Source organism: Podarcis bocagei (genome assembly GCF_964188305.1).
Source record: "Podarcis bocagei genome assembly, chromosome: 10".
Taxonomy (NCBI): Eukaryota; Metazoa; Chordata; class Lepidosauria; order Squamata; family Lacertidae; genus Podarcis; species Podarcis bocagei.
In genome coordinates, this window is record NC_138135.1 from 31,944,412 (window position 1) to 31,965,255 (window position 20,844).

The window sequence follows — 20,844 nt, forward strand, 5'->3', positions numbered from 1 at the left end:
CCTTCTTCAGCTGTGCAACACTATAGACAGAATGGATGGCAGCTGTCTTTGGGAACTGTGGTGTTAAACCCAAGTGGAGGGCAGGAGGACACCTCATAGAAAAGGCACCAGGAAGAATGAGGGTCACTAGGTTATTCTAGATGACCTGCTTATTGAGCATCCATCCTGATTTGCTTGCCCAAAGCTTCTGTGAAGGTTAGGCAATGTACAGTTTTTGCTGAGTATCCGTTCTGATCTGTTTGCAGAGAAGTTATATTGACAATTTGCATTCATCCCGATTAGTTTCCATGGTGGTTATATGTCTTCTCAGTGATAACCATTCCTCCTACACCTTTCAGTCCGTTTCCGTTACTTTCCTAACCGCAAGAAGTCCACTTTTCCCCAAATTGAAATTGTTTGCGCTTTAACCTGGTCTGCGCCTCAGTTCCCCCCACAAAATATTGACAGTCTGGAAGCAACCACTGACTGATATTGTGCCACACAGGCTGATCTCCTGCTAGATCCATTTGATCTACCTTTCATCGGATAGATGCCGCATCAGCGCTGAACACAAAACATGACATCTGGGATGTGCGTTTTTAGGAAGGGCCATGGATCAGGCCCTGGTGCTCAGATTAAAGCCTGCATAAGTTCTATAACCCCCAAGTGCAGCGATTCAGAACTGGGGCCAGACTAGATGGAATGGTAACTGGTTGCTTTTTGGTTTAGTAAATAGCTGCTGGGTATATAAAATGGCACCACAGGGGAGGGGGAAGAGAGGTTTTAACCCACCTTTTTTTTTTACTGCTAGTATATTGATGTTTTCACATACACAATAACATTTCCCTCCCACACCCTGCAATCTCCTTTACAGTGATGGTTTAGTTCTGCCAGATGGAGCCCCAGAGAGAGAAAGAGAGAGAGAGCTCACTGAGGACTCATACTCCTCATTTTTCAGGTTGTTGGAGAGGTATTGGCTCTGGTTATATGCACCATGTAACTCTTCTTCCTTTTTTGCTTACAGGAAAGCTCTAGAAATGAGTTGCTTCATTCAGACTATGCTAGCTAGGATCCTTGCTGAGTTTGAAATGGCCCTCGAGCGAGACGTCCTGCAACCCCTCAATAAACTGAGCGAGGTATACTTCATCTCCCTCTCTCCTCTCCCTCTCTCCCTCCCTGGTCTTCTGGTTGTTCCCTCTCTCCTCCCCCCACCCCACCCCACCCCTTACTGCTGCATGTAAAAAGCTGCCTCCAGATGGGTGTCTCCTGGCACCGACCAATCATTGCTCTTCCACTGTAAGCCACAAGAAGAACTGCAATCCACTTTCCACATTCTTGGGAAGCTCAAGCTTTTTCTATGTGTACATTCTACAGTGTTGTTCTGTCCAAACCAAGGGGGGTGATATACCGTATTTTTCGCCCTATAGGACGCACTTTTTCCCCTCCAAAAATGAAGGGGAAATCTGGGTGCGTCCTATGGAGCGAATGCAGGCTTTTGCTGAAGCTTGGAGAGCGAGAGGGGTCGGTGCGCACCAACCCCTCTCACTCTCCAGGCTTCAGGAACACACCCGCAGCCTAGGCAGCCCTACGGGAGGTCCGGCAGGGATGTCTAGGCTGCGGATAGCAGCCTGCTGCCCAGCGCGAGGAGCGCCCTGAAGCAGAGCGCCCCCCGCGCCAGGCAGACATCCGCAGCGTGGGGAGCCTTGCAGGAGTTCCCCTGCGGATGGGGGGGGCGCCCTGATGCAGAGCGCCCCTTGCACGGGGCAGACATCGGCCAGCCCCACAAGCTCGAGGTTCAGCAGGGAGGCGCAGCGCCGCCATCCCGCTGTTCCTCGACCTGGTTCTGTTTCCCCGACCTGCTTTTGGGGGGGAAATAAAAGGAATTTTTTTCCCTTTATTTCCCCCCCAAAAAACTAGGTGCGTCCTATGGGACGGAGCGTCCTATGGGACGAAAAATACGGTAGCTGCTGGAGGTGAGGAAAGCAAAGATCCAGTTCCCCTTAACTGCCATTTGAAGCTAAACACATATTCACTACAATCTTTACAGTGGTGACTGACATTTTTACTACCCATCAATTTTGAATAAGCGCTAAAATGCTTTAAAAAGAAATTTGCATAGTGAAATGTAGGGATGAACAAATCTGTCAGTTTTGGTTTTTCACACTTTCTCGTTTTTCCATTTTTAAGTTCAGTTTTTCACATTTCCACATCACTTTGTGGTTTGTTTTTTAAAAAAGCCCTCATGAACATCCATGAACATTTTACTGTGACTTTCTCCTATTGTACACATTTTCTATGCCATTTCCCCTAATATACACATTTTTGCAGACCAATTTCCCCATAATACTGCATCTTTGTATGTTATTTTCTAAATTATTTGGATTTTGATACCCTTTTATATGTAATAATGCTATATTTAATCAGTCATGAAGGGGAGGAATCCTTTTCAGACCCTGCAGTTTTAGCAAGATGGTTAAAGGTTTCCGTCATATTTATTTCTTCATCTGTTAAAGATGAGCATGGTAGGGTATGAGCTCTATGGAACACTCTTTTATATATTTAAGGAATTGTTATCATCCTCTTCAGCCAAAAAAAGCTTGCATAGAAACTTAGGGTGGCTCCGGAGAACGTCAGTATTTTTCAAGTTCATGCTTTGGGTTTGTGCATTTAAAGTGGATTAAAGCACTCTGTTGCCCAAGCACAACAAATCCACTTTAAAAAAAAACCATGGCATTATCCGATGACTTCTGGTGTTTAGTGATAACCTGTGTGGCCAGGGGTGCCATTTTTTTGTAAATGCATGCTGACTTGTGATAATGACATATTGCGTAGGTGAGCCTACCACAAGCCGGCACACATTTACAAAAGTGACATATTGCGCAAGTGTGCCGTGTTGTGGTCGGCTCACCTGCACTATATGTCACTACCCACATCAAAGCCCTGCTTTGCATCTACACCTGTGGAGATTGCACTGCTCTTCCATTCTGTACAAAAGTCAGGCTTTTTTGCAGTCTGGGAAAAGCTGGAGGAACAACAGGGAAAAACACAGGATGGCTATGATTGGCGATGTAGATGCACTTAGCACTAAAGGTTCTAAGGTGGAGTGTGGCTGGTGGGGGGAATGGAAGTGAATGAAGTACAGTGATTCCACATGTATGGAAGGGCTTCACCTTAGGGAAAGGGCACCTGCTTTTCATATAGGAGGTGCAAGCTTCAATCCCTGCCATCTTTAGGTAGGACCAGGAAGGATGCCTGTTTGAAACCCTGGAGAGCTGTGGACAATACTGAGCTAGATAGATGAACGATCTGACTTGGTATAATGCAGCTTCCTTTCTTCGCAGTAAAAGCCTAGTGTGGAAGTACTGGTGGTGATTCCTAACCAATGGGCAAGTGCTACTGGTGTGTGACTCATCCTTCCCCATCCCCATCTCTTCCAGGAAGAGCTGCCCACCATCCTGAAGCACAAAAAGAACCTTCAGAAACATATTTCAGACTGGAATGCCATCAAGAGCCGGTACTGAGAGGGGGAGGGAAGGGGAGAGATGGTGCAGGAAAGCTTGACTAATTTGGCAAAAGAGATCCATTGGGATCTGGCTGCTTTTGCCCAAGAGCAGAAACAGGACTAAGTCCTTGAAATGTGGCCCTTCCTCAGCCACGGGTCCATCATCATGTTTGGGAAGTCATTTTCTGTTACATCAGCTCTGCTTTAAACACTCTCTGTGCTGTTCAAAGGCAGTGAAATAACTGAGTAACTTATTTGTAAAGGGGATTGTAGGCTGACACAGATGGTTCTGCACAGGGCCAGCTGATGAAGCTTCTGACTCTACTTTAGTCATCATCCTTTTCTAAAACAAACAAACCAAAAAAGGAAAAGGCTGGGGAAGATGGGGACATGGGGGTGGCAGAAGCATCAATCTTTCAGTGTTAGATCAACATGGACACTGAACTGATATACACCCTATCCACTGAGCCTCTTGGGCTTGCTGATTGGAAGGTTGGCAGTTCAAATCCTCTCGATGGGGTGAGCTCCCGTTGCTCGGTCCCAGCTCCTGCCAACCTAGCAGTTTGAAAGCATACCAGCGCAAGTAGATAAATAGGTACCGCTGTGGCAGGAAGGTAAATGGTATTTCCGTGCATTCTGGCTTCCGTCACAATCCTCTGTGCACCAGTAGCGATTTAATCATCTTCGCCACATGACCTGGAAAGCTGTCTGTGGACAAGCGCCAGCTCCCTTGGCCTGAAACGAGATGAGTGCTGCACCCCATAGTCGCCTTTGACTGGACTTAAACATCCAGGTGTCCTGAGAGCCAGTGTGGTATAGTGGTTGAGAGCGGTAGACTCCTAATCTGGGGAACCGGGTTCGTGTCTCTGCTCCTCCACATGCAGCTTCTGGGTGACCTTGGGCCAGTCACACTTCTTTGAAGTCTCTCAGCCCCACTCACCTCACAGAGTGTTTGTTGTGGGGGAGGAAGGGAAAGGAGAATGTTAGCTGCTTTGAGACTCCTTTGGGTAGTGATAAAGCGGGATATCAAATTCAAACTCTTCTTCTTCTTCTTTACCTTTTACCTTTTCCTACCCTAGCCATGTCTCTAATGGCTATCTCCACCTCTTTGCCCGTTTAGCTGTGTGTCAACAAGTTGGTCTCCCCTGTGATGGGAGCCTGCACCACAGCACACACTCTGTTTTCCTTGCTGGTCTGTATAAAAACACACATACGCAAAGACTCTGATCACATGCAGTGATACCTACCTTTTTAGCTGTTATTGTTTTTATTTCCACATTCAGCAGCAAAGTACTTCATTGTGACTTCACCAAGGATTAAGCCAGAAGGAGAGTCACTTTGCTAGTTCTCTGGTTGTTGACTCACTGCTGCTTACCATGGGAGAGAGGGGAAGGGGTGTTGTAGTGTTGAGCAAGTCAGGTCAGTGTGAACGCACCAGCAGAGACCACCCAGCATTCCTTCTGGTGCGTTTACATCACACTGACCTCCCCACTGCTTCACCCCTTCCCTTCCCAGTAAACAACAGTGACCCACCTGCCGGGAAGCTAACACAGCAGTTTCTTGATTAGCATGCTGTCTGAAACTGGGCTCATGGTTAAGCCTTCTCCTCACCATCCTTGAGCAGACGCCTGCAATGTGAGGTTAGCTGCATGCATCAATCTCTATGTCTAACACATTGTTGTATAATTTTTGAATGCCATCAACTCAACTCTTGCCTCTGGCTCTTCTTTGGGAATCTGAAGTCTGAACCAAGCTGCCAAGAACTCCGGCAATAATACCAGTGGTGCCGCTGGCCCAGGCCCTTCATCTGCTGCCATCAAACTAGAAAATCTGAAGGAAGAGGAAGAAGAGATGAAGAGGAGGGTTGAACAGAGTAAGGTAGGTGTGAAATGTGGCTGGGGTGCTGGGGATTGACATTCCCCTTCTCAGTTAGAAGGAAGCATGTTTGTATAGGAAATGCCCAAGGAAGAGGGGTGGAGAGAGAAACATGACAAGAGTGTTGGTGCAGACATGACCATGCAGAACTCCCATTGATTGTGCTACGCTGTGCTGTGGGTCATTGTTTAGATCCCACAAAGGAGATCCAAATGGCAAACTAGAGCAGTTGTTGATATTGGTGGAGGAGAAATGTGATTTGGTTCACATTTAAAAGCGAACCTCCCCAATTTACACTTTCTGAAACAATGCACAAACTGAAACACTGCCATTTTTTCAAATTTCGCCTTTCTCTGAATTTTGCAGTGCCGTTCTCCAACCAAGCAATGTGTATAAAAATGCATGTTCTCAAGTAAAGTGTTCATAAAAATGTTCATGTTCATGAAAATGGAAAACAAAAATGCATTATAGTAAGGAAATTTGTTCTGCAAAAATGTGTCTGTTCAGTGAAATAGCATATGAAAATGTGTATATATGAGACATTTGCACTAAAATGCTGAAGAGGATGTTTCTTTTAAAAATCACAAACTGATGTGGAAAATGCAGAGGACCAAAGTTAAGCATGGAAAAATGAGAAGCCAAGAGAAACTGAAACTGACAGATTCACCCATCCCTAGTTATTGATGTGATTATTATCCCAGAAGCTGCATGAGATTTAGAGTGGAGTCAGTGTGTGCTAAGTCACATTGCATCATATTCTTCCTACTTCATAAGGTATAAAGAACCCTGCAATATTTACCAGGTTGGAGTAGGAGGTATAGACACACAGCCTAATGATTTCTTAGATCCCACTTGTAGCTTTTTGTGTGTCCTGAGATGTATTTATGCTGTGTCTCCTGGAAACAGGCCACCACTTTGGAAGAGGGAGAAAACCATTTTACTTCACATGTTAATATGAATCCACCTAATGCACACTTCCTGAAACTATTTGTGAACCAAAACACAGCTATCCTTTGAAAACCGCACTTCTCAAATTTTTGCAATGCACTTCTCCAACCAGATAATATTTACAACTAGGCATATATTAGGGGGAAGTGTCCATTAAAATGCATATGCTGGTGAAAGGAACTTACAGTAATGTCTTATATTACATAGATTTGCCTGCTAAATTGTGTATATAAGACAAAATTGCATATGTAAAATGCTGATGAATAATAATAATATTAATAATTTATTATTTGTACCCCGTCCATCTGGCTGGGTTTCCCCAGCCACTCTGGGCAGCTTCCAACAAAGATTAAAAAATACATGAAGACTTTCTGCAAAATGAGGCAGAAATGTAGAGAACCGAGAATGGAAAAATGAGAAACTGACAGTCACTGAAACTGACAGATTCATAGATCTCTAGTCACCATCTAACTGTGTCACGGTGAGGATATTGCAGGGAGCTGGGATGGTGCAGTTAACAAGAAAGGAGGCTGATATATTTCTGTGGTTTGCTCTTTGTGAAGGGAACAAAGTACAATGCTTCCCCCATCTCATTTTCTAGGATGAGTACATGGCAGACCTATATCACTTTTCAACCAAGGAAGACAGCTATGCTAAGTACTTTATCAAAGTAAGTCAGTTCCCTTATCTCTCTCCTTTCCTTTGCTCCATCCTTCATTGTACGATGGTTTTGCATATCTTTGGATAATTCTCAAAGTCTAAAGAGGTGTTTTGTTGGAGTTCTATAATTGCACCTCTCGGTTTTCTTCTTCCTGTTTTGTGAATGTATATTTTCCTTCCCCAACTACTTCCCTTTGCTCTGTTTTCTATGGGCCTCCAAATCAGGGACTTCTGCATTTATCAGAAGAGAAAAATTCTGCTGGGAAAGGATGCTGTTTTCTGAGACCTCCCCCCCCCTCAAATGTCTACCTTGGTCTTCCCTTAAGACCCATCCCCCACAGTCATCTCTGCATCTCTGTAAAGAAACCCACCATCATTATCATCACCTCCCTAATTCCTCTTTACTCTTTCTAGGGCAGGGATGGGAATTCTGTAGCCCTCCAGATGTTGCTGTGCTTCCATCAGCCCCAGCCAACATGGCCATTGGTCAGAGATGATGGGAGTTGAAGTCCAGCAACATCTGGAGGGCTACAGAATTCCCTGTGCCAATGCTACAGGTTTAATAGGACTTGCAGGAAAAAAACACCAATCAGGGAAAAAAATTATTTATTTTTCTGTCTGGCAGTTGATGGAAATTCAAGCAGAGTATCACCGGAAGTCCCTGGAATCTCTGGATACTACTTTGGCAGAGGTGAAAGAGACTCACAACCAGCCAGGTATTAGTTGAGCTGCGTCTTTTTATTTGCCACACTGGAGATAAGTTTGTTCATGCTGGGTCACCTAGAGCTTGGGTGATGCAGTTTATTGTTGCTGTTTTGTTGGTGGCTTTCCCTGTATGTACGTCACTGTATTTTATTGTGTTCCCAAATGTCTACACGTAGTGTAGCTTCCCAGTGTGACACTACGTACACAGCTCATTGAAAGTAGGGCCCCTGCTATTGCTTACGGAGAGCGGCCTTCATTAGTCATTTTCAGGGCAGCTTTAGTGATGTTAGCCAGGGACATGGGAAAGACAACAGGTAACATGCAAAGCACAAATTCTGAAGCGCCTCTGACGCTACAGTGCTGCTATTTTTGTAGCTGGACAGTGAGATTGGTACTTTTTCAAATTTATTTTGTATTGCATGTTACTGTATTTCTTATACACCACTCTGAAAACATCAGTTGAAAGTTGGCCTAAAAAGATAGACAACAAACAAAGAGTCTCTGAGACCCACTGGGACTGAAAGAGAGTTGATTCTGCAGAGCAGTGTGTGTATTTCAGTCCCTGAAATAGACTTTAAAAAAAACCCACTTCCTGTGAGGAAAAATGACACACCAAGAAGAGGGTTAGGCAAAAAATTCTGCTGCTTGCATAGACCAGAACTGAGAAGCAGGGCCGGCTCGACCATTAGACAGAGTGAGGTGACGGTGTCAGGCAGTTGTGGGTGTCGTGAAAGCAGAGCAAAGTGTTAATTGTTTCATTTATTGTATTTTTACTGTCAGGGAGATTTTCTGCTTTAGACATCCAAAGAACTTGGTTGGCTGTGAGTTCTAATATGTAACTTGGCTTGGGTGTATGGAGACAGAGCATCATTTGCTGCTTGCCTCAGGCAGCAAAATGCCTTTGCTCTGCCTGGGGTCCTCAGGAGCTTTTGGTATGGACCACTGCTGGGCTGAGTTGGCTCCTGAAAACCAGGCTCAGCAGTTAGATGGTGATGAATTTTGGAAACTTCCCATCCCATATGCACAGTGGGCTTTATTCTCTCCCTCTCCCTTCCTTCCTGCTGTTTTTCAGACTCCCCATTCCCAAGAGATGCAGCTGTGGTAGGGGTGTATGGGATGCCGCTGGAGACTCACCTGAAGGCTTCTGGCCGGGAGATTGCCGTCCCCATTGAAGCTTGTGTCATGATGCTGCTGGCATCAGGGATGAAGGAAGAGGTAGGTGCCACTCACCTGCCCAGCCCTCCTTTTGCCACCAATTTCCTTGCCTCACCTTTCTTCCACTCTGCAGGGGCTCTTCCGGTTGGCAGCTGGAGCATCTGTGCTGAAGAAGTTAAAGTACAGCCTTGCCTGTGGCTCAGGTGCCCTGGGTGAATTCTATGCAGATCCTCATGCTGTGGCAGGTAGGATATTAAATTAATGCAGGGCTGGGGAACCTGTGGCCCTCCAGATCTTGTTGGACTCCATCTTCTGTTAGTCCTAGCTAGTACCACCCAGTGGTCAGGGGTTTCATTAGGAGTTGGAGTGCAGTAACATCTAGAGTCCACAGATTTCCCCAGCCCTGATTAGAGGTATCAGATAATTAAGCAGCAGGGAGTATCGTGATCCGGGAGAGAGGGAGAGGCATGTTCTACCTCTAAAACAGCATCTCTTTGCTTCCATCTCAGGTGCACTGAAATGTTACCTGCGAGAGCTGCCACAGCCCTTGATGACCTTTGAACTCTATGATGATTGGCTTAAAACTGCAAGGTACATTGGGACTAGGAAGATGGGCTGCCTTCTTACAGCTCACACAGTTTGTGATTTCACCTCAATGCTAAGATTAGGTTAACTTGACTAGCAATGGAAATTGCTTGTATTATTGCCTACTCTGGGAATGACTGAAACCTGTTGCAAATCCTACTAGAAATTAAAATTGCATGTGTCAGGGTGCACACGGAGTTGAAGAGGAGCAGAGGGTCTCATTACAAATCTAGCAAGGTGGGGGGGGTTAAGAAGAATGGCCCCTTCCAGCTGGGTTTTTAAAAAACACCATGAAAAGTGTTATGAATAGTAACATACTCGGCTTAAGGCAGAGTTGGCCAGCATGGAACCCTGTGGATGTTTCTGGCCCAGAATTCCCACAATCCCTGACTATTGGGTTTGCTGCTCCTCAGCATAAATCCCTTTGGAAAAAGTGAGACTTAGTTCCAGGGCCAAAGTAGATGAAATGTAGAAGGTCTGCCACTGGCTGTCCCAGAAAATCAAGTTCAGAGCATTGGCACTGGGGTGAAGTCTCTAAAATCTATTTTCCCCATCTTAATCCCCACCTAAAGCTGTTGTCTGCCTCAATGGAGTAAACGACATGTGCTTTTTCCCCAGAGGAGAAAACAGCAGCTTGAGGTTGGGGATGGGGGATTTACCGTATTTTTTGCACCATAACACTCACTTTTTTCCTCCTAGAAAGTAAGGGGAAATGTCTGTGTGTGTTATGGAGCGAATGCCTGCGGGTGGCGGGGGGGATCTGCTGCAGTCGTGAGCAGAGGATCCATGGTTCCCCTTCCTTCCCTCCTCCGTGGTTACAAAGTATGGATCCACATGGATCCTCAGGATTTTTGCATTGGGCTACTCCAAACTCACTGTCAGATCACATGTCTGTGGCCACAGCATGAACCACAAAAATCATATATCCACTATTTCGTTTAGAATTTTTTTTTCTTGTTTTCCTCTTCTAAAAACTACATGCATGTTATGGTCTGGTGCGTGTTATAGAACGAAAAATACGGTAATTTAGTTGAAGAAAACGATATGAAAGGAAAGTGGGTTTAACACTGTCCTCCAGCCCCACAGCTCCCATCAAATTTGGAGTTCTCACCCACTCTGCTTTAAAATAAAAATATGAATGTCAGGAAATGCTTGTGCTGATCTTCTGCATCTTAAGTTGTTTGGTCCCAAGTAAATATTCATTGGGTATTATGTCTCTCAGGAACTAGGTGAAATAAGATTTTCCCCCCAACAAGTGATGTTGGACTGCCACTTGAAATACCAGGTGGCACAATAGTTAGAATGATGGCCATTCACACCCAAAGCACATTACTTCCCCCAAAGAATTCTGGGAACTGTAGTTTCCCCAATGAAAGAGCTACAGTTCCAGCAGCTTTAATAAACTGCAGCTCCTACGATTCTTTGGAGGCAGTCATGTGCTTTAAAAGTGCTTGAAATGGATGGTGTAGATCTGCCCTTGATCTGGGAAACCTTGGCTCTGATCCCTGATCAAGCCATAAGGCTAGCTGCAGGACCTTCAACATGTTGCTATCACTGACACCCTAACATACAATACAGGGCTGTTGTGAATTTAAGCAGAGTAGTCCCATCCAGGGTTGCCACTCTGAGCTGATAGGAAGAAGGATAGGATTTACACATGTGGAGCTGCAGCAGCAGACTGGCAGCCAGACAGTGGTCGAAATGCCCATGAGAAAATAAAGATAAGACTCCATATAAGCAATTATCATAGTAGATGGATCCCTTTGCTTTTGAAGCTTGTTGTAGCCCTCCTCACCTCTCCCTTTCAGTATCAAAGAGCCAGAGAATCGACTGGAGCATCTTCGGGACACTTGCAGCCGTCTCCCCAAGGACAACTACAACAACATGAGGTGTGGCACACCTGTTAGTATTAAGGGGCTTTAAGACGAAGCTTCGTAGGTGGCGCTTATACCATCACTGTCTCTCAGTGCTGGAAAAGCCTGCTGCATTTCTGTTGTTACTCAACGGACAGGCAAAAGAGCCCCACCTGAAATGTCAAGACAGTGGTTTTCCTGGTTTTCACTACAGTACTTGCCTTTTCCCAACAGGTATCTGATTCGTTTTTTAGCCAAGCTGGCTGAACAGCAGGAAGTGAATAAGATGACCCCCAGCAACATTGCCATTGTCCTAGGACCCAACCTCTTGTGGCCCCAGCAGACTGAAGGGTAACTGTATAAAACTGCCAGAATACATTCTCCTCTGGGGTACAGGGGAGGGGAAGTGAGGGGCAGATGGGGTTCGTCAACCTGGGAAGGTAGCCCATCTAGGAGAAGGAAAACTCTGATCCTAAACCTCCACTGCCTTGCGGGACATCTTCAGAAGAAGAAAAGGCTAAGGATTAAACCCAACACAAATCCAGACTGGAGTCCCCAAGGCAGGTGGATGGCGCCTTGTACACCTCCTTCCGGCAACGCCTGCAGCCAAGCTCATGTCAAACATATTGCTCTGCTTTCCTTTCTGAAGAAGTGTGCATGTACACGAAAGCTCATACCAAGAACTAACTTAGTTGGTCTTTAAGGTGGTACTGGAAGGAATTTTTTTATTTTGCTTTCTTTTGGACAGCATCAGTGAGGCCGGTGTGTGTGTGTGTTATTGTCTGGGTAGCCTAGGACCTCCATACACATTGCCCAGGCTTGCATTCTGGGGAGGTCACTTTGGCAGCAGTTTTACTTCACCCATGGAGGCACACTCCATTGTCTCTTGTGACAGACAGATGCCAACAACAACATTCTCCACTTTTTGGCTTAGCATGTATTCAGTAATTCAACTCTTTAGAAATATACATGTATCAATTGTAATTGAGAATGGTGCTGTGTACACCCACCAGAACCTTATCATACCAAGAATTCCAGAGGCCATTCAAGGCAGCTTATCTAGAACTTGAAAACGTCTAGAATACATGTGGAGAACTGCTGACCCTCAGGTCTAATTAGGCCCCACGGGCTTCCCCATTTGGTCCATGGTGCTGTTTTTACTAAGCTCAGCCTACCCATGCCAGAAGTCACACCTGTCCCCAGTTATGGGACAGTAAAAAGACTTTTTTTGGGAAAATATATGATGAATTAAAAAAGATGATGGGGATAACTTTTACTAAAAAAACGGAGGCATTTCTATTAAGTATTTTAGATAAAGAGATCCCCAGAAATCTAAGAGAGGTATTCTTGTATGCAACCGCAGCAGCTCGTATACTTGTGGCCAAGGGATGGAAAGATCACAAGGCTCCAAAAATAACAGATTGGCAAATCAAATTACAGGAATTGGTGGAGACGGCTCAACTGACTAGTAAACTCAGAGGAAACTCAAAGCAAAAATTTGCAGAAAAATAGGATGGTTATAGAAGATATGTTCAACAAAACAATAATAGTTTTGACTCCATGCTAGCATTCGAGTGATAAAGGAACTAAAAGGAGGTGGACAACAATTAAGGATTTATTATGTTTTTAGAATGTATTGGAAAATTTATATAGAAAGCTTTATTGTTTTGTGTACATTCGATTGTAAGATAAAATATATGCAAAAGGACTTGACAGGAAGTCAAAGTTGAAGAAAAGATTTTGGAAGATAAAAGGGGGGAAATATTTACTTTCATTATTATCATTTTGTGTGCGGGTGTCTGCACATATGTGTGTTTTTGTATGGAATATTTGGGAGGAAATAAGACGGTAAAAAATAAACTAAATATTAATGTATGTAATTTTTATTTCTTAATTATATTTAGTGGTAGTATGGCTGTATTGTTTTTTGTAACATAAAATCATTCAATAAAAATTATTTTTTAAAAAAAGACGTGGCAAAGTGGGGTTTGCAGACACTGCCAATCAGCTGACCAGGGGTGCCTGCAAACCCCTGCCTCACAGCAGGCTTTCAGACTCTGTTTGCAGACTTTGTTTGGATTCAAATCACATATGCAAAGAGATGTTTTCCCTCCCTGTTTGCAAGAGTGGTTTGAATGCAAATGGGTCCTTTGACGGTGAGCTGTCAGTGTCAATCACTAGGTTGGCTCTGAGAGTGAGCTCCTTTTAAGCTGTCCCCTGGCATTATTATGTATAGACCTCAGGTGATTAATCAGTAGATGGACTTGTGGGAGATGGGGGAGGTAAGGATCCCTTCCACCAGCCAGATCCAGTTCCTCCCCTGTGAACTCAAAGGTGCCATTTTCCTTGTCACTACAACAGATTGATGGGAGAAGTCCAACCTGTGGAACGTCTGCTTTCCTCTGAGGTTCTGGGAGAAACTGAAGACTTGTCCCAGATAGGATATGGCAAGTCTAGAAGTAACTTTCAGTTATGTTATTAAAGCACACGTCCTTTCCTTCTCCTCAAATGGAGGAAAAAAACAGGTTGCGATGCTCTAACAGAAGGGGAAACACTCTGTCTGGTTCCTCCATGAACTTTAAAGAGCTAATATCTTAATTAAAACAGTCCTAGATTTGTCACCTCTAGCCTTTAAAAAGCCTTGTATAACTTTTATGAGCTGCACGGAAAGAGGAATTTCACTGACTTCACTCTCTCCCATCAGAAACTGTAGAGGAAAAGTTAGGATGAACAGCCTTTGCTTAACATAGTTCTTGTTGCTGTCTCCCCCAGGTGCCAGGTGCAACTAGATATGGCTTCTGTATCCTCCATCCAAGTTGTGGGAGTTGTGGAACCCCTGATACAAAATGCTGACATCCTCTTCCCAGGAGGTAGTCCATCATCTGTTGGCCTGAATTTTTCTTTACCCTGGTGAGGAGCTGCATTACAGCTTCCATCATCCCTGACCACTGGCTGACCATGATGGTGGGAGCTGGAGTCCAGCAACATCCAGAGGGTCACGGGTTCCTTGTCCCTGCCCTCACAGAACTGGCCAAGTCTAGGAATACAATTATACGATCTTAACCCCTTTATGCATTAACTTGCCCTCAGCTTGGTGGTTATGTTTGACTGCAACCCCACCAAAAATACATAAATAACCACCTAGTTATAAGGATCTCTGGGCCAAGGCATCTCTTATTGTCTATGAGCGAGCCACATCTCCTGGGTCATAAAGATCATGAGCCATAAGAGATAGAAGATACCAAAATTTGAACTTCCTCCTGCAAGGGAAGACTACATTTCATAATGGGTATGATTCAGTACTTCAGATCGTCTCAATAACTTTGTCTTTCTCCCCTTTTTTAAAGATATTGACTTTGACGTATCTGGCCTGTTCACTCCCCCATCAGACATTAAAGATAGCGATGTCTCCGCAGCAGAAGAACCCGCATCTTTGCTTCTCTCTGCTGAACCAGCTTCACCACGGCCCGGAGAAAGGCAAGTAGTATAAGCATATGTTTTGTCACAGTTTTTCCAGGAACTGTGAGATACATTTGTTTATATAGAGCCACCCAGGCACAACGTGCTTTACAAAGATCTGGCAGGTCTCTACTTCAAGGAGCCTACAATTCTATGATACAGAAGCAGCTTTAGTAACACACAGAAGCATTAATCATGCTCTGGCTCCAACCTGTCAATGCCCTACCCTCTGCTAGATTTAGTAAGCTGGGAGGGACAGGGGTCAAGAAGGCATGTGGTTGGGCATATAGCTCTTGAAACACACAGCCCATCTAGCCTGGTGCTAGACTGAGTAGCCAGATGGACACAGCTGAGTCCGCTTGGGGCCATTCAGCTCACCCAACCAAGTCTTAATAGTACATGTCAACCCCTTCATCCAGGATCAAGCTGTGGATAAGCATCGTCTTATTATGGATTGACATGGCATCCAGTAACAGCACCACCAAACTAGAGGGCTCAACATAAAGAGAAGCCTATAGTGGAAGAGTTTGCTCAGCTGCTCAAATCCGTTTGAGAAATCCAGCCTACACACACACACACACACACACACACACACACACACACACGTGTCTTTTTGAGCCAAGAGATCAGACTACAAACAGCTTACAAGCTTTTTACCAACTGACAGGAAAAATTTTGAGGCGACCCCTGGAACAGTCCTCTCAAAGGTGACCCAACCTTCTACTGAAGCTGCAGTCTCTTTGCCTACTCCTGTTCCTGCTGAAGATGCTTCGAGGAAGTGTAAGTCTTGTTCTTATGGGTGCTTCTGTAGGAACTGTTTGCTCCAGAATAGGCTCTGTCAGCTTGTGCAGCTCTTCTGGGGAATCCAGATAACATTGCTCTCAAGCTGTATTTGTGTGCTCTCCCCCTGCCAGGCCCATACACACACTTGGCATCAAATGCGATTGCAGCACTATCCTTACACGAGTTGAGCTCCTTTTTGAAGGAGAATATTCTGTGAAACAAGTAGTATCATTGCCTGGGGACTGGGTGCTTCCAGGTGGGTGGTGGTTTAGGGATAGGCACTGCTCATGCATTCTAGGGTGCTTCCAGAAAGGGGCTTAATTTGCAAGCACACCATTGGCAACAAGCTTTGGGTTTTCCCTGGAAAGGGTAAATTTGATTCCCAGTGGTGCTAATGGTGTCATGTGGACCCACTGCAAAAAAAAACTTGCATGCATGAAGAGACTCCATCCCCTAATAAACCAACATCTGGCAGCAATCTGATTTTTTTAACATAGTCCACACAACAGTTGTAGGAATCAAAAATGCCAATCCATATTTCCCCCCATTAAATCCAAATTGCCCTTTCCCAGGAAAAATCTGTGATTTGTGATCTCTGAATGACCCCTTTGCAATACTGACCACCCCCACTGGAAGCACCCAGTCTCTTTTTCCACACCTTACTTTTCCCACACTCTTTTCCCACACATTGCATTGCTTGTTAGCATATCTGTCATTTGCTTTCCTGCAACACGGTCCCTTTTAACATTTTCCCACTTTTTTTCCTTTGGCACAGAAGAGCAATAGCTCTTCAAAACATATAAATCATAATGTTTTATTATGAATGTGTTAAAGAATGACTGAAAATCGGCACAGCTTACAAAGCCTTTTCCCTACTGTCAGGAAACTTGTGATTCTAAATGACAAAGTTTTGCAACAGTGATTAATTGTTGTAGCTCTTTTTATCAACATGGCTGGAAACAATGGCTGCATACATCACAAATTTGTAGTGCAGTTGGGGACAGCTGGACATAATCCAGGTTTCAATAAACTTCTCAGGTTTTAGTTATGCTTTGCACCATTTTAATCTACTTCTTTTTCATAATCATCACCATTAATTGTGAAGAGCTACATTGTGCAGTGGAACTCTTGTGCCTGGCTTGTTCCTGCAGCAATGTACCAGAGTTGAGATCCAGCCACCTGTGTTGCGTTTTTGTTTATGCCAGGGATGGGGGAGGTATTGGACTCCCATCAGCCACAGCCAGCCTCACCAATAGCCAGGGACAATGGGCGATGGAGAGCCACAGCTTCTCCCATTGCCAAATTATGCATTTGTAGTGTGGATGGGAATGCTGTTAGTGGAGGAAATAACTCACTGTGTGGATCCACAGTTCCCACTTTCAGATGACCAGAGAAAAGCATTATTTGTGCAGTGTTGCAAGGCCGTAGTGTGGAAGCAGCCTATGCCTCTGGGTGTCTGTTGCCTCCACAAGTGGTTTTGGGGACTTGATCTACAGCCTGCTTGTAAGGAAATCATAGCTTTTCAGAGGAATGGGAGAGAATCCTTAGAAGGGAATCTTTCTTCCAAACTTGCAAAAATACACTTGAGGACAAGCACTGGTAGGAGAAGAAATTTGGAGGGGTGTGAGGTGCAGAGCTGCTGTGCGGAGAGACCATACAGATAACAGGTGACATCCACAAGGCGAAAATTCTCAGAACCTGGATTTTGTTTCATTGTTTTGCTTTGCAGCAAAGCGAGTTGCTCCACCCCGACCCACAGTGCCTCCGCCCATAGCCCAGCCTCGAACCCCACCTCCTGTGCAGCTTCAGACCCAGCCTCCTGCCCCAGACTCTCCTTCTATCCCTAAAGCAATGCCTCGAAGAACCGTCGGAGGAAGCATGCGAGCTCCCTCTGTCCCTCCACCACTTCCACCCCAGCCGGTCAGGCGCCAGAGTCGCAATGCGTCCCCATCCCCGAAGCCTCCTTCAGAAAGCAGGACCAGCGAGGCAGATGAAGCACCTCTTTCTCTTCCTGGCGACAGCAGCCTAGAAACATCCAAGGAATCCCTCCCTGTGACAACAGAGCCCAGTGAACCCCCACCTGTAGAAAGAAGCAGCTCTCCATCTGCACCGGATCTGGAGGCTGATGCTCTGGAGAATAATGAAGAAGGAGCTGCAGCGTAAGGAAGGAAAAGGTGCAAGATCAGGTGTGACCCTGAGCACATCACACAGGCTGGCAGCTCTTGTGGGGACATAGAGGTGCCATATTGACATCTGTCATTATTGTAGCTTGGAAACCAGCACTCGCGTCTGCAACCTCAAAAACAATCTCTCTTCTTCCATGTGCCTCTGCTTCTTGCTGCCTTTTCCACTATTCGTGAATGGCTCTTTTCCTACTTTGTATTATTTTGAACTCTCCTCCTGGTACTCCTCTGACCTTTCCCAAGCAGCATTCAGATGCAGAGCCAGAGACATTAAAAAAAAAAAATCCTTCCAGCATGTAGTTAAGTTGCACTGTATAACCTTGTTCTTGATGCCATAGTTCATTCCAAGCTGAGAGCATTCAAGCATATGATTCACTTCCCCGCACTGCTGTGTGATGTGGTACTGTCCAGAATTCTTCCATTCCGTCTAATGCTCCATTCTGTATAATGTGCAGATCTGCTTTTTTATGCTTCTAATGTCTTTGCTTTTTTTCCCCCCTTGAAGAGAATTCAGAACCTCAACAAATCCTAACAGGGTGTGTCCACTTGATTCCATTCCAGTTGCCCTACATCCCACCTTAGCTCAGTCTCAGGGATTATTCTGTCCTTTTACAGTGATTGGTAGGGATGTGATTGGTAGAGAGGGTGGGCCAATTGAAAATCAACCCTATGTATATCCAGGTTATATGCGATATTTGTAGTTATTTTTATAAGGGCAGCAGGTGCAGCACAATAAAAATCAGAAGTGCAGGCCAAAACACAATTGTCAGCTGTGGACCCCAAAAAGGATCTTGGACCTTGAGGAACTAATGGAACTAATTTTACGTGCAGCTTTTCCCATCATAGAACTGTAGTATAACGCTAGAAGCTGTCAGCAATAGACTCCCCCTTTTGGCCGCTCTTTAAAGGTAGAGGCTGGATCCTAGTTACAGTCAGTGTATGTATTCTCACTGTGGAGAGCCTAGATACAGGGCTTGTTCACGTATGCAAGCACATTGCTTTGTTTCTCTATGCAATGATTGGAAGATAAATGCGTGAGCACCTTAACTAATGCCCATTTTGTTTGAGCTGATCTGAAAATTTGTCTGGACTTTGCCACACAACGCCACACTCGCACATGCAAGTATTCAAGTGCAAATGTGTATTTGAACCACTCCTGAGTTTGAAGATGGATGAGTGAAGGATAGTGGACTTCCCACCTTATATTCTGGATGAGCTTTTTGCTGCAGGCACACCTGCCCTGAAGCTTTAACCTTGGCTTCTCCAAGAAAGTGTATAGCAGTAGTTTTGTAATAAGACTTTGAAAGAGATGTGTAGTACCCCCACTTAAGGAACTACAATTCTCAGGATCTTTTGGGAGAGGACAATTAAGCTCATTTACATTTGCAATGCAGACATGACCTAATAAACTCTTCACATGGGTTTCCTTAGGATTGGAAAGGTGACCACTTATTTTTATACATAGCTGGTAAATTATTTTTTAACTGTACGGTCATATTTATGGCTGAGAGAAGGAGCACGTTCCTTCATTTTTTAAAGAATGTGTCTGCTTTGCTTGTGTCAGAGACAAACTGAACTCCTGGATAGTTCTTGAGAAAATCCTGTAAAATGGCAATAGTTATCTGTGGCATCTTAAGGATTTAATAAATATATTGCAGCATGCATTTTCATGGTCCAGAGTCCTATTCACCAGATGCAATTTATTAAATACATTATTTTTATTGCTTTTTGTCATTAGAGATGTGCAGCTCTTTCTCATACCTTCACACATAAGAGTTTTGTTTGTATTATCAAATACTGTAGAGTCTCTTACTATTGTCTTGTGTTGCTTTAAATGTATTCGGCATAAGCTTTTGTGGGATAAAGTCAATTTCATAAGATGCTTCTCATGGAGTAGACTTCAGCTTTGGGGATGATTGCCATACTTTTTAGCCTTCAAGGTGACCACAAGTCTCTTCATAGTTTTTCCTACAGCAAGCTGACAGAGATACTAACCCTCTGCAAATTCCCACAACAGCATTACTTCTGTTGTGCAAAAAACCAGGAGTATTTGCCTTCTTTGATGGTGTAATTCCCCATTATTTCTCTGAAATTTAAAAACATTGAATCTTCTACAATGCAAATCATATTGACACTTGTGAGAGAGGTATTCCCCCCCCCATATTCACTGAGCAGAGACGTGTCACCTTTCTGCAGAGAAGAGAGCATCAGAGTCTTACAATGATGACTCCGTTAAAATCAATTTATTTATAAATTGATAGGACAAAAAGGACGCACACCACTGCAGGTGTTGTTAGTTGCAGAACCCAGCAAACCACGAGCAAGCACACAGCTGTTTCTGTGTATAAATAATCCAGTCAGCTCACTCACCAAGCTGCAGTCATGTGCACGCTTTTCCAGAAAATCACTTTGCATTCTGTCACATGATAAAGGCAAACAGGCTGAAGGGCATTCTGCACAAAATAATTGTCCACATGATCAATCTGAATGGATCTCAGGGGTGCAGGAACAGGGACAAGGAAGCAGTTCCCACACTGGATTTAACTTTGTGCTATGTTGTTTAGATATGCAGGGAAGATCAGCTAAGATTTGGATTTTTTAAGAGGCCAGATGAAACCAGTGGTTAATAGCAGAATTTGTAAATCAAGCTGCAATCTTATACAGCAAGGATAGGAAACCTCCAGGGCCAAGGCTAACTGTGATCCTTGGGGACACTCCCCAAAAGACACCCCCCACAACCCTCTTTAGTGCTTTTGCCTAGCTGGAATGTATAGTTGAAATGTGAATAATGCATCTTTTCTGTGTGTATGGAAGGTTGTGGGTGGGTGTGGGTGTGGGTGTGGGTGTGTAGGTAAATAGGAACTGCTGGCTTTTGTGTGGCTAGAACCCATGGCATGTGGTTCTCCTGAGGGACTGCAGCCCTCTGGCTGGAAAAAAGTTCACCACCCCAGCTATACTCTCTTACCTAGTAGTAAGTCTCATTTAATTCAAGAAGTTAAGTACTTCAGACATGAATATGATTGTATTCTCAGTGTTGCTAACTTCTCTTTAGTGCTCCGAACAGACAAGATCTATTGTGCTTGGTTTTCATTAAATCTCCATAAATTACAGACCCAAGAGTGGTTGGCCAGCATCATGTTTTATTTATCCTTAATGC

At 44.5% G+C, this 20,844-nt stretch overlaps 1 protein-coding gene and 1 long non-coding RNA gene across 2 annotated transcripts in view; one reads left to right on the forward strand and one right to left on the reverse strand.

Annotated features, from left to right (window-relative positions):
* Positions 1-19,351, forward strand: part of SH3BP1 (SH3 domain binding protein 1) — a 37,033-nt gene extending 17,682 nt beyond the window's left edge. The window contains exons 5-18 of the mRNA XM_081211109.1: positions 1,004-1,115; positions 3,417-3,493; positions 5,224-5,359; positions 6,906-6,974; positions 7,590-7,680; positions 8,742-8,884; positions 8,958-9,069; positions 9,334-9,415; positions 11,218-11,298; positions 11,497-11,613; positions 14,035-14,132; positions 14,610-14,739; positions 15,389-15,501; positions 17,234-19,351. Coding sequence (XP_081067235.1) covers positions 1,004-1,115; positions 3,417-3,493; positions 5,224-5,359; positions 6,906-6,974; positions 7,590-7,680; positions 8,742-8,884; positions 8,958-9,069; positions 9,334-9,415; positions 11,218-11,298; positions 11,497-11,613; positions 14,035-14,132; positions 14,610-14,739; positions 15,389-15,501; positions 17,234-17,667 — 1,795 coding nt within the window. The 3' untranslated portion in view covers positions 17,668-19,351. The remainder of the gene's footprint in view (positions 1-1,003; positions 1,116-3,416; positions 3,494-5,223; positions 5,360-6,905; positions 6,975-7,589; positions 7,681-8,741; positions 8,885-8,957; positions 9,070-9,333; positions 9,416-11,217; positions 11,299-11,496; positions 11,614-14,034; positions 14,133-14,609; positions 14,740-15,388; positions 15,502-17,233) is intronic.
* A 21-nt stretch (positions 19,352-19,372) lies between these two features.
* LOC308596277 lies at positions 19,373-20,693 on the reverse strand. Its single transcript, XR_014012433.1, has 2 exons — positions 20,058-20,693; positions 19,373-19,773 (listed from the first exon to the last, which is right to left on the reverse strand). It is a non-coding gene; the product is annotated as an uncharacterized lncRNA (long non-coding RNA).
* Between the last annotated feature and the right edge of the window lie 151 nt (positions 20,694-20,844).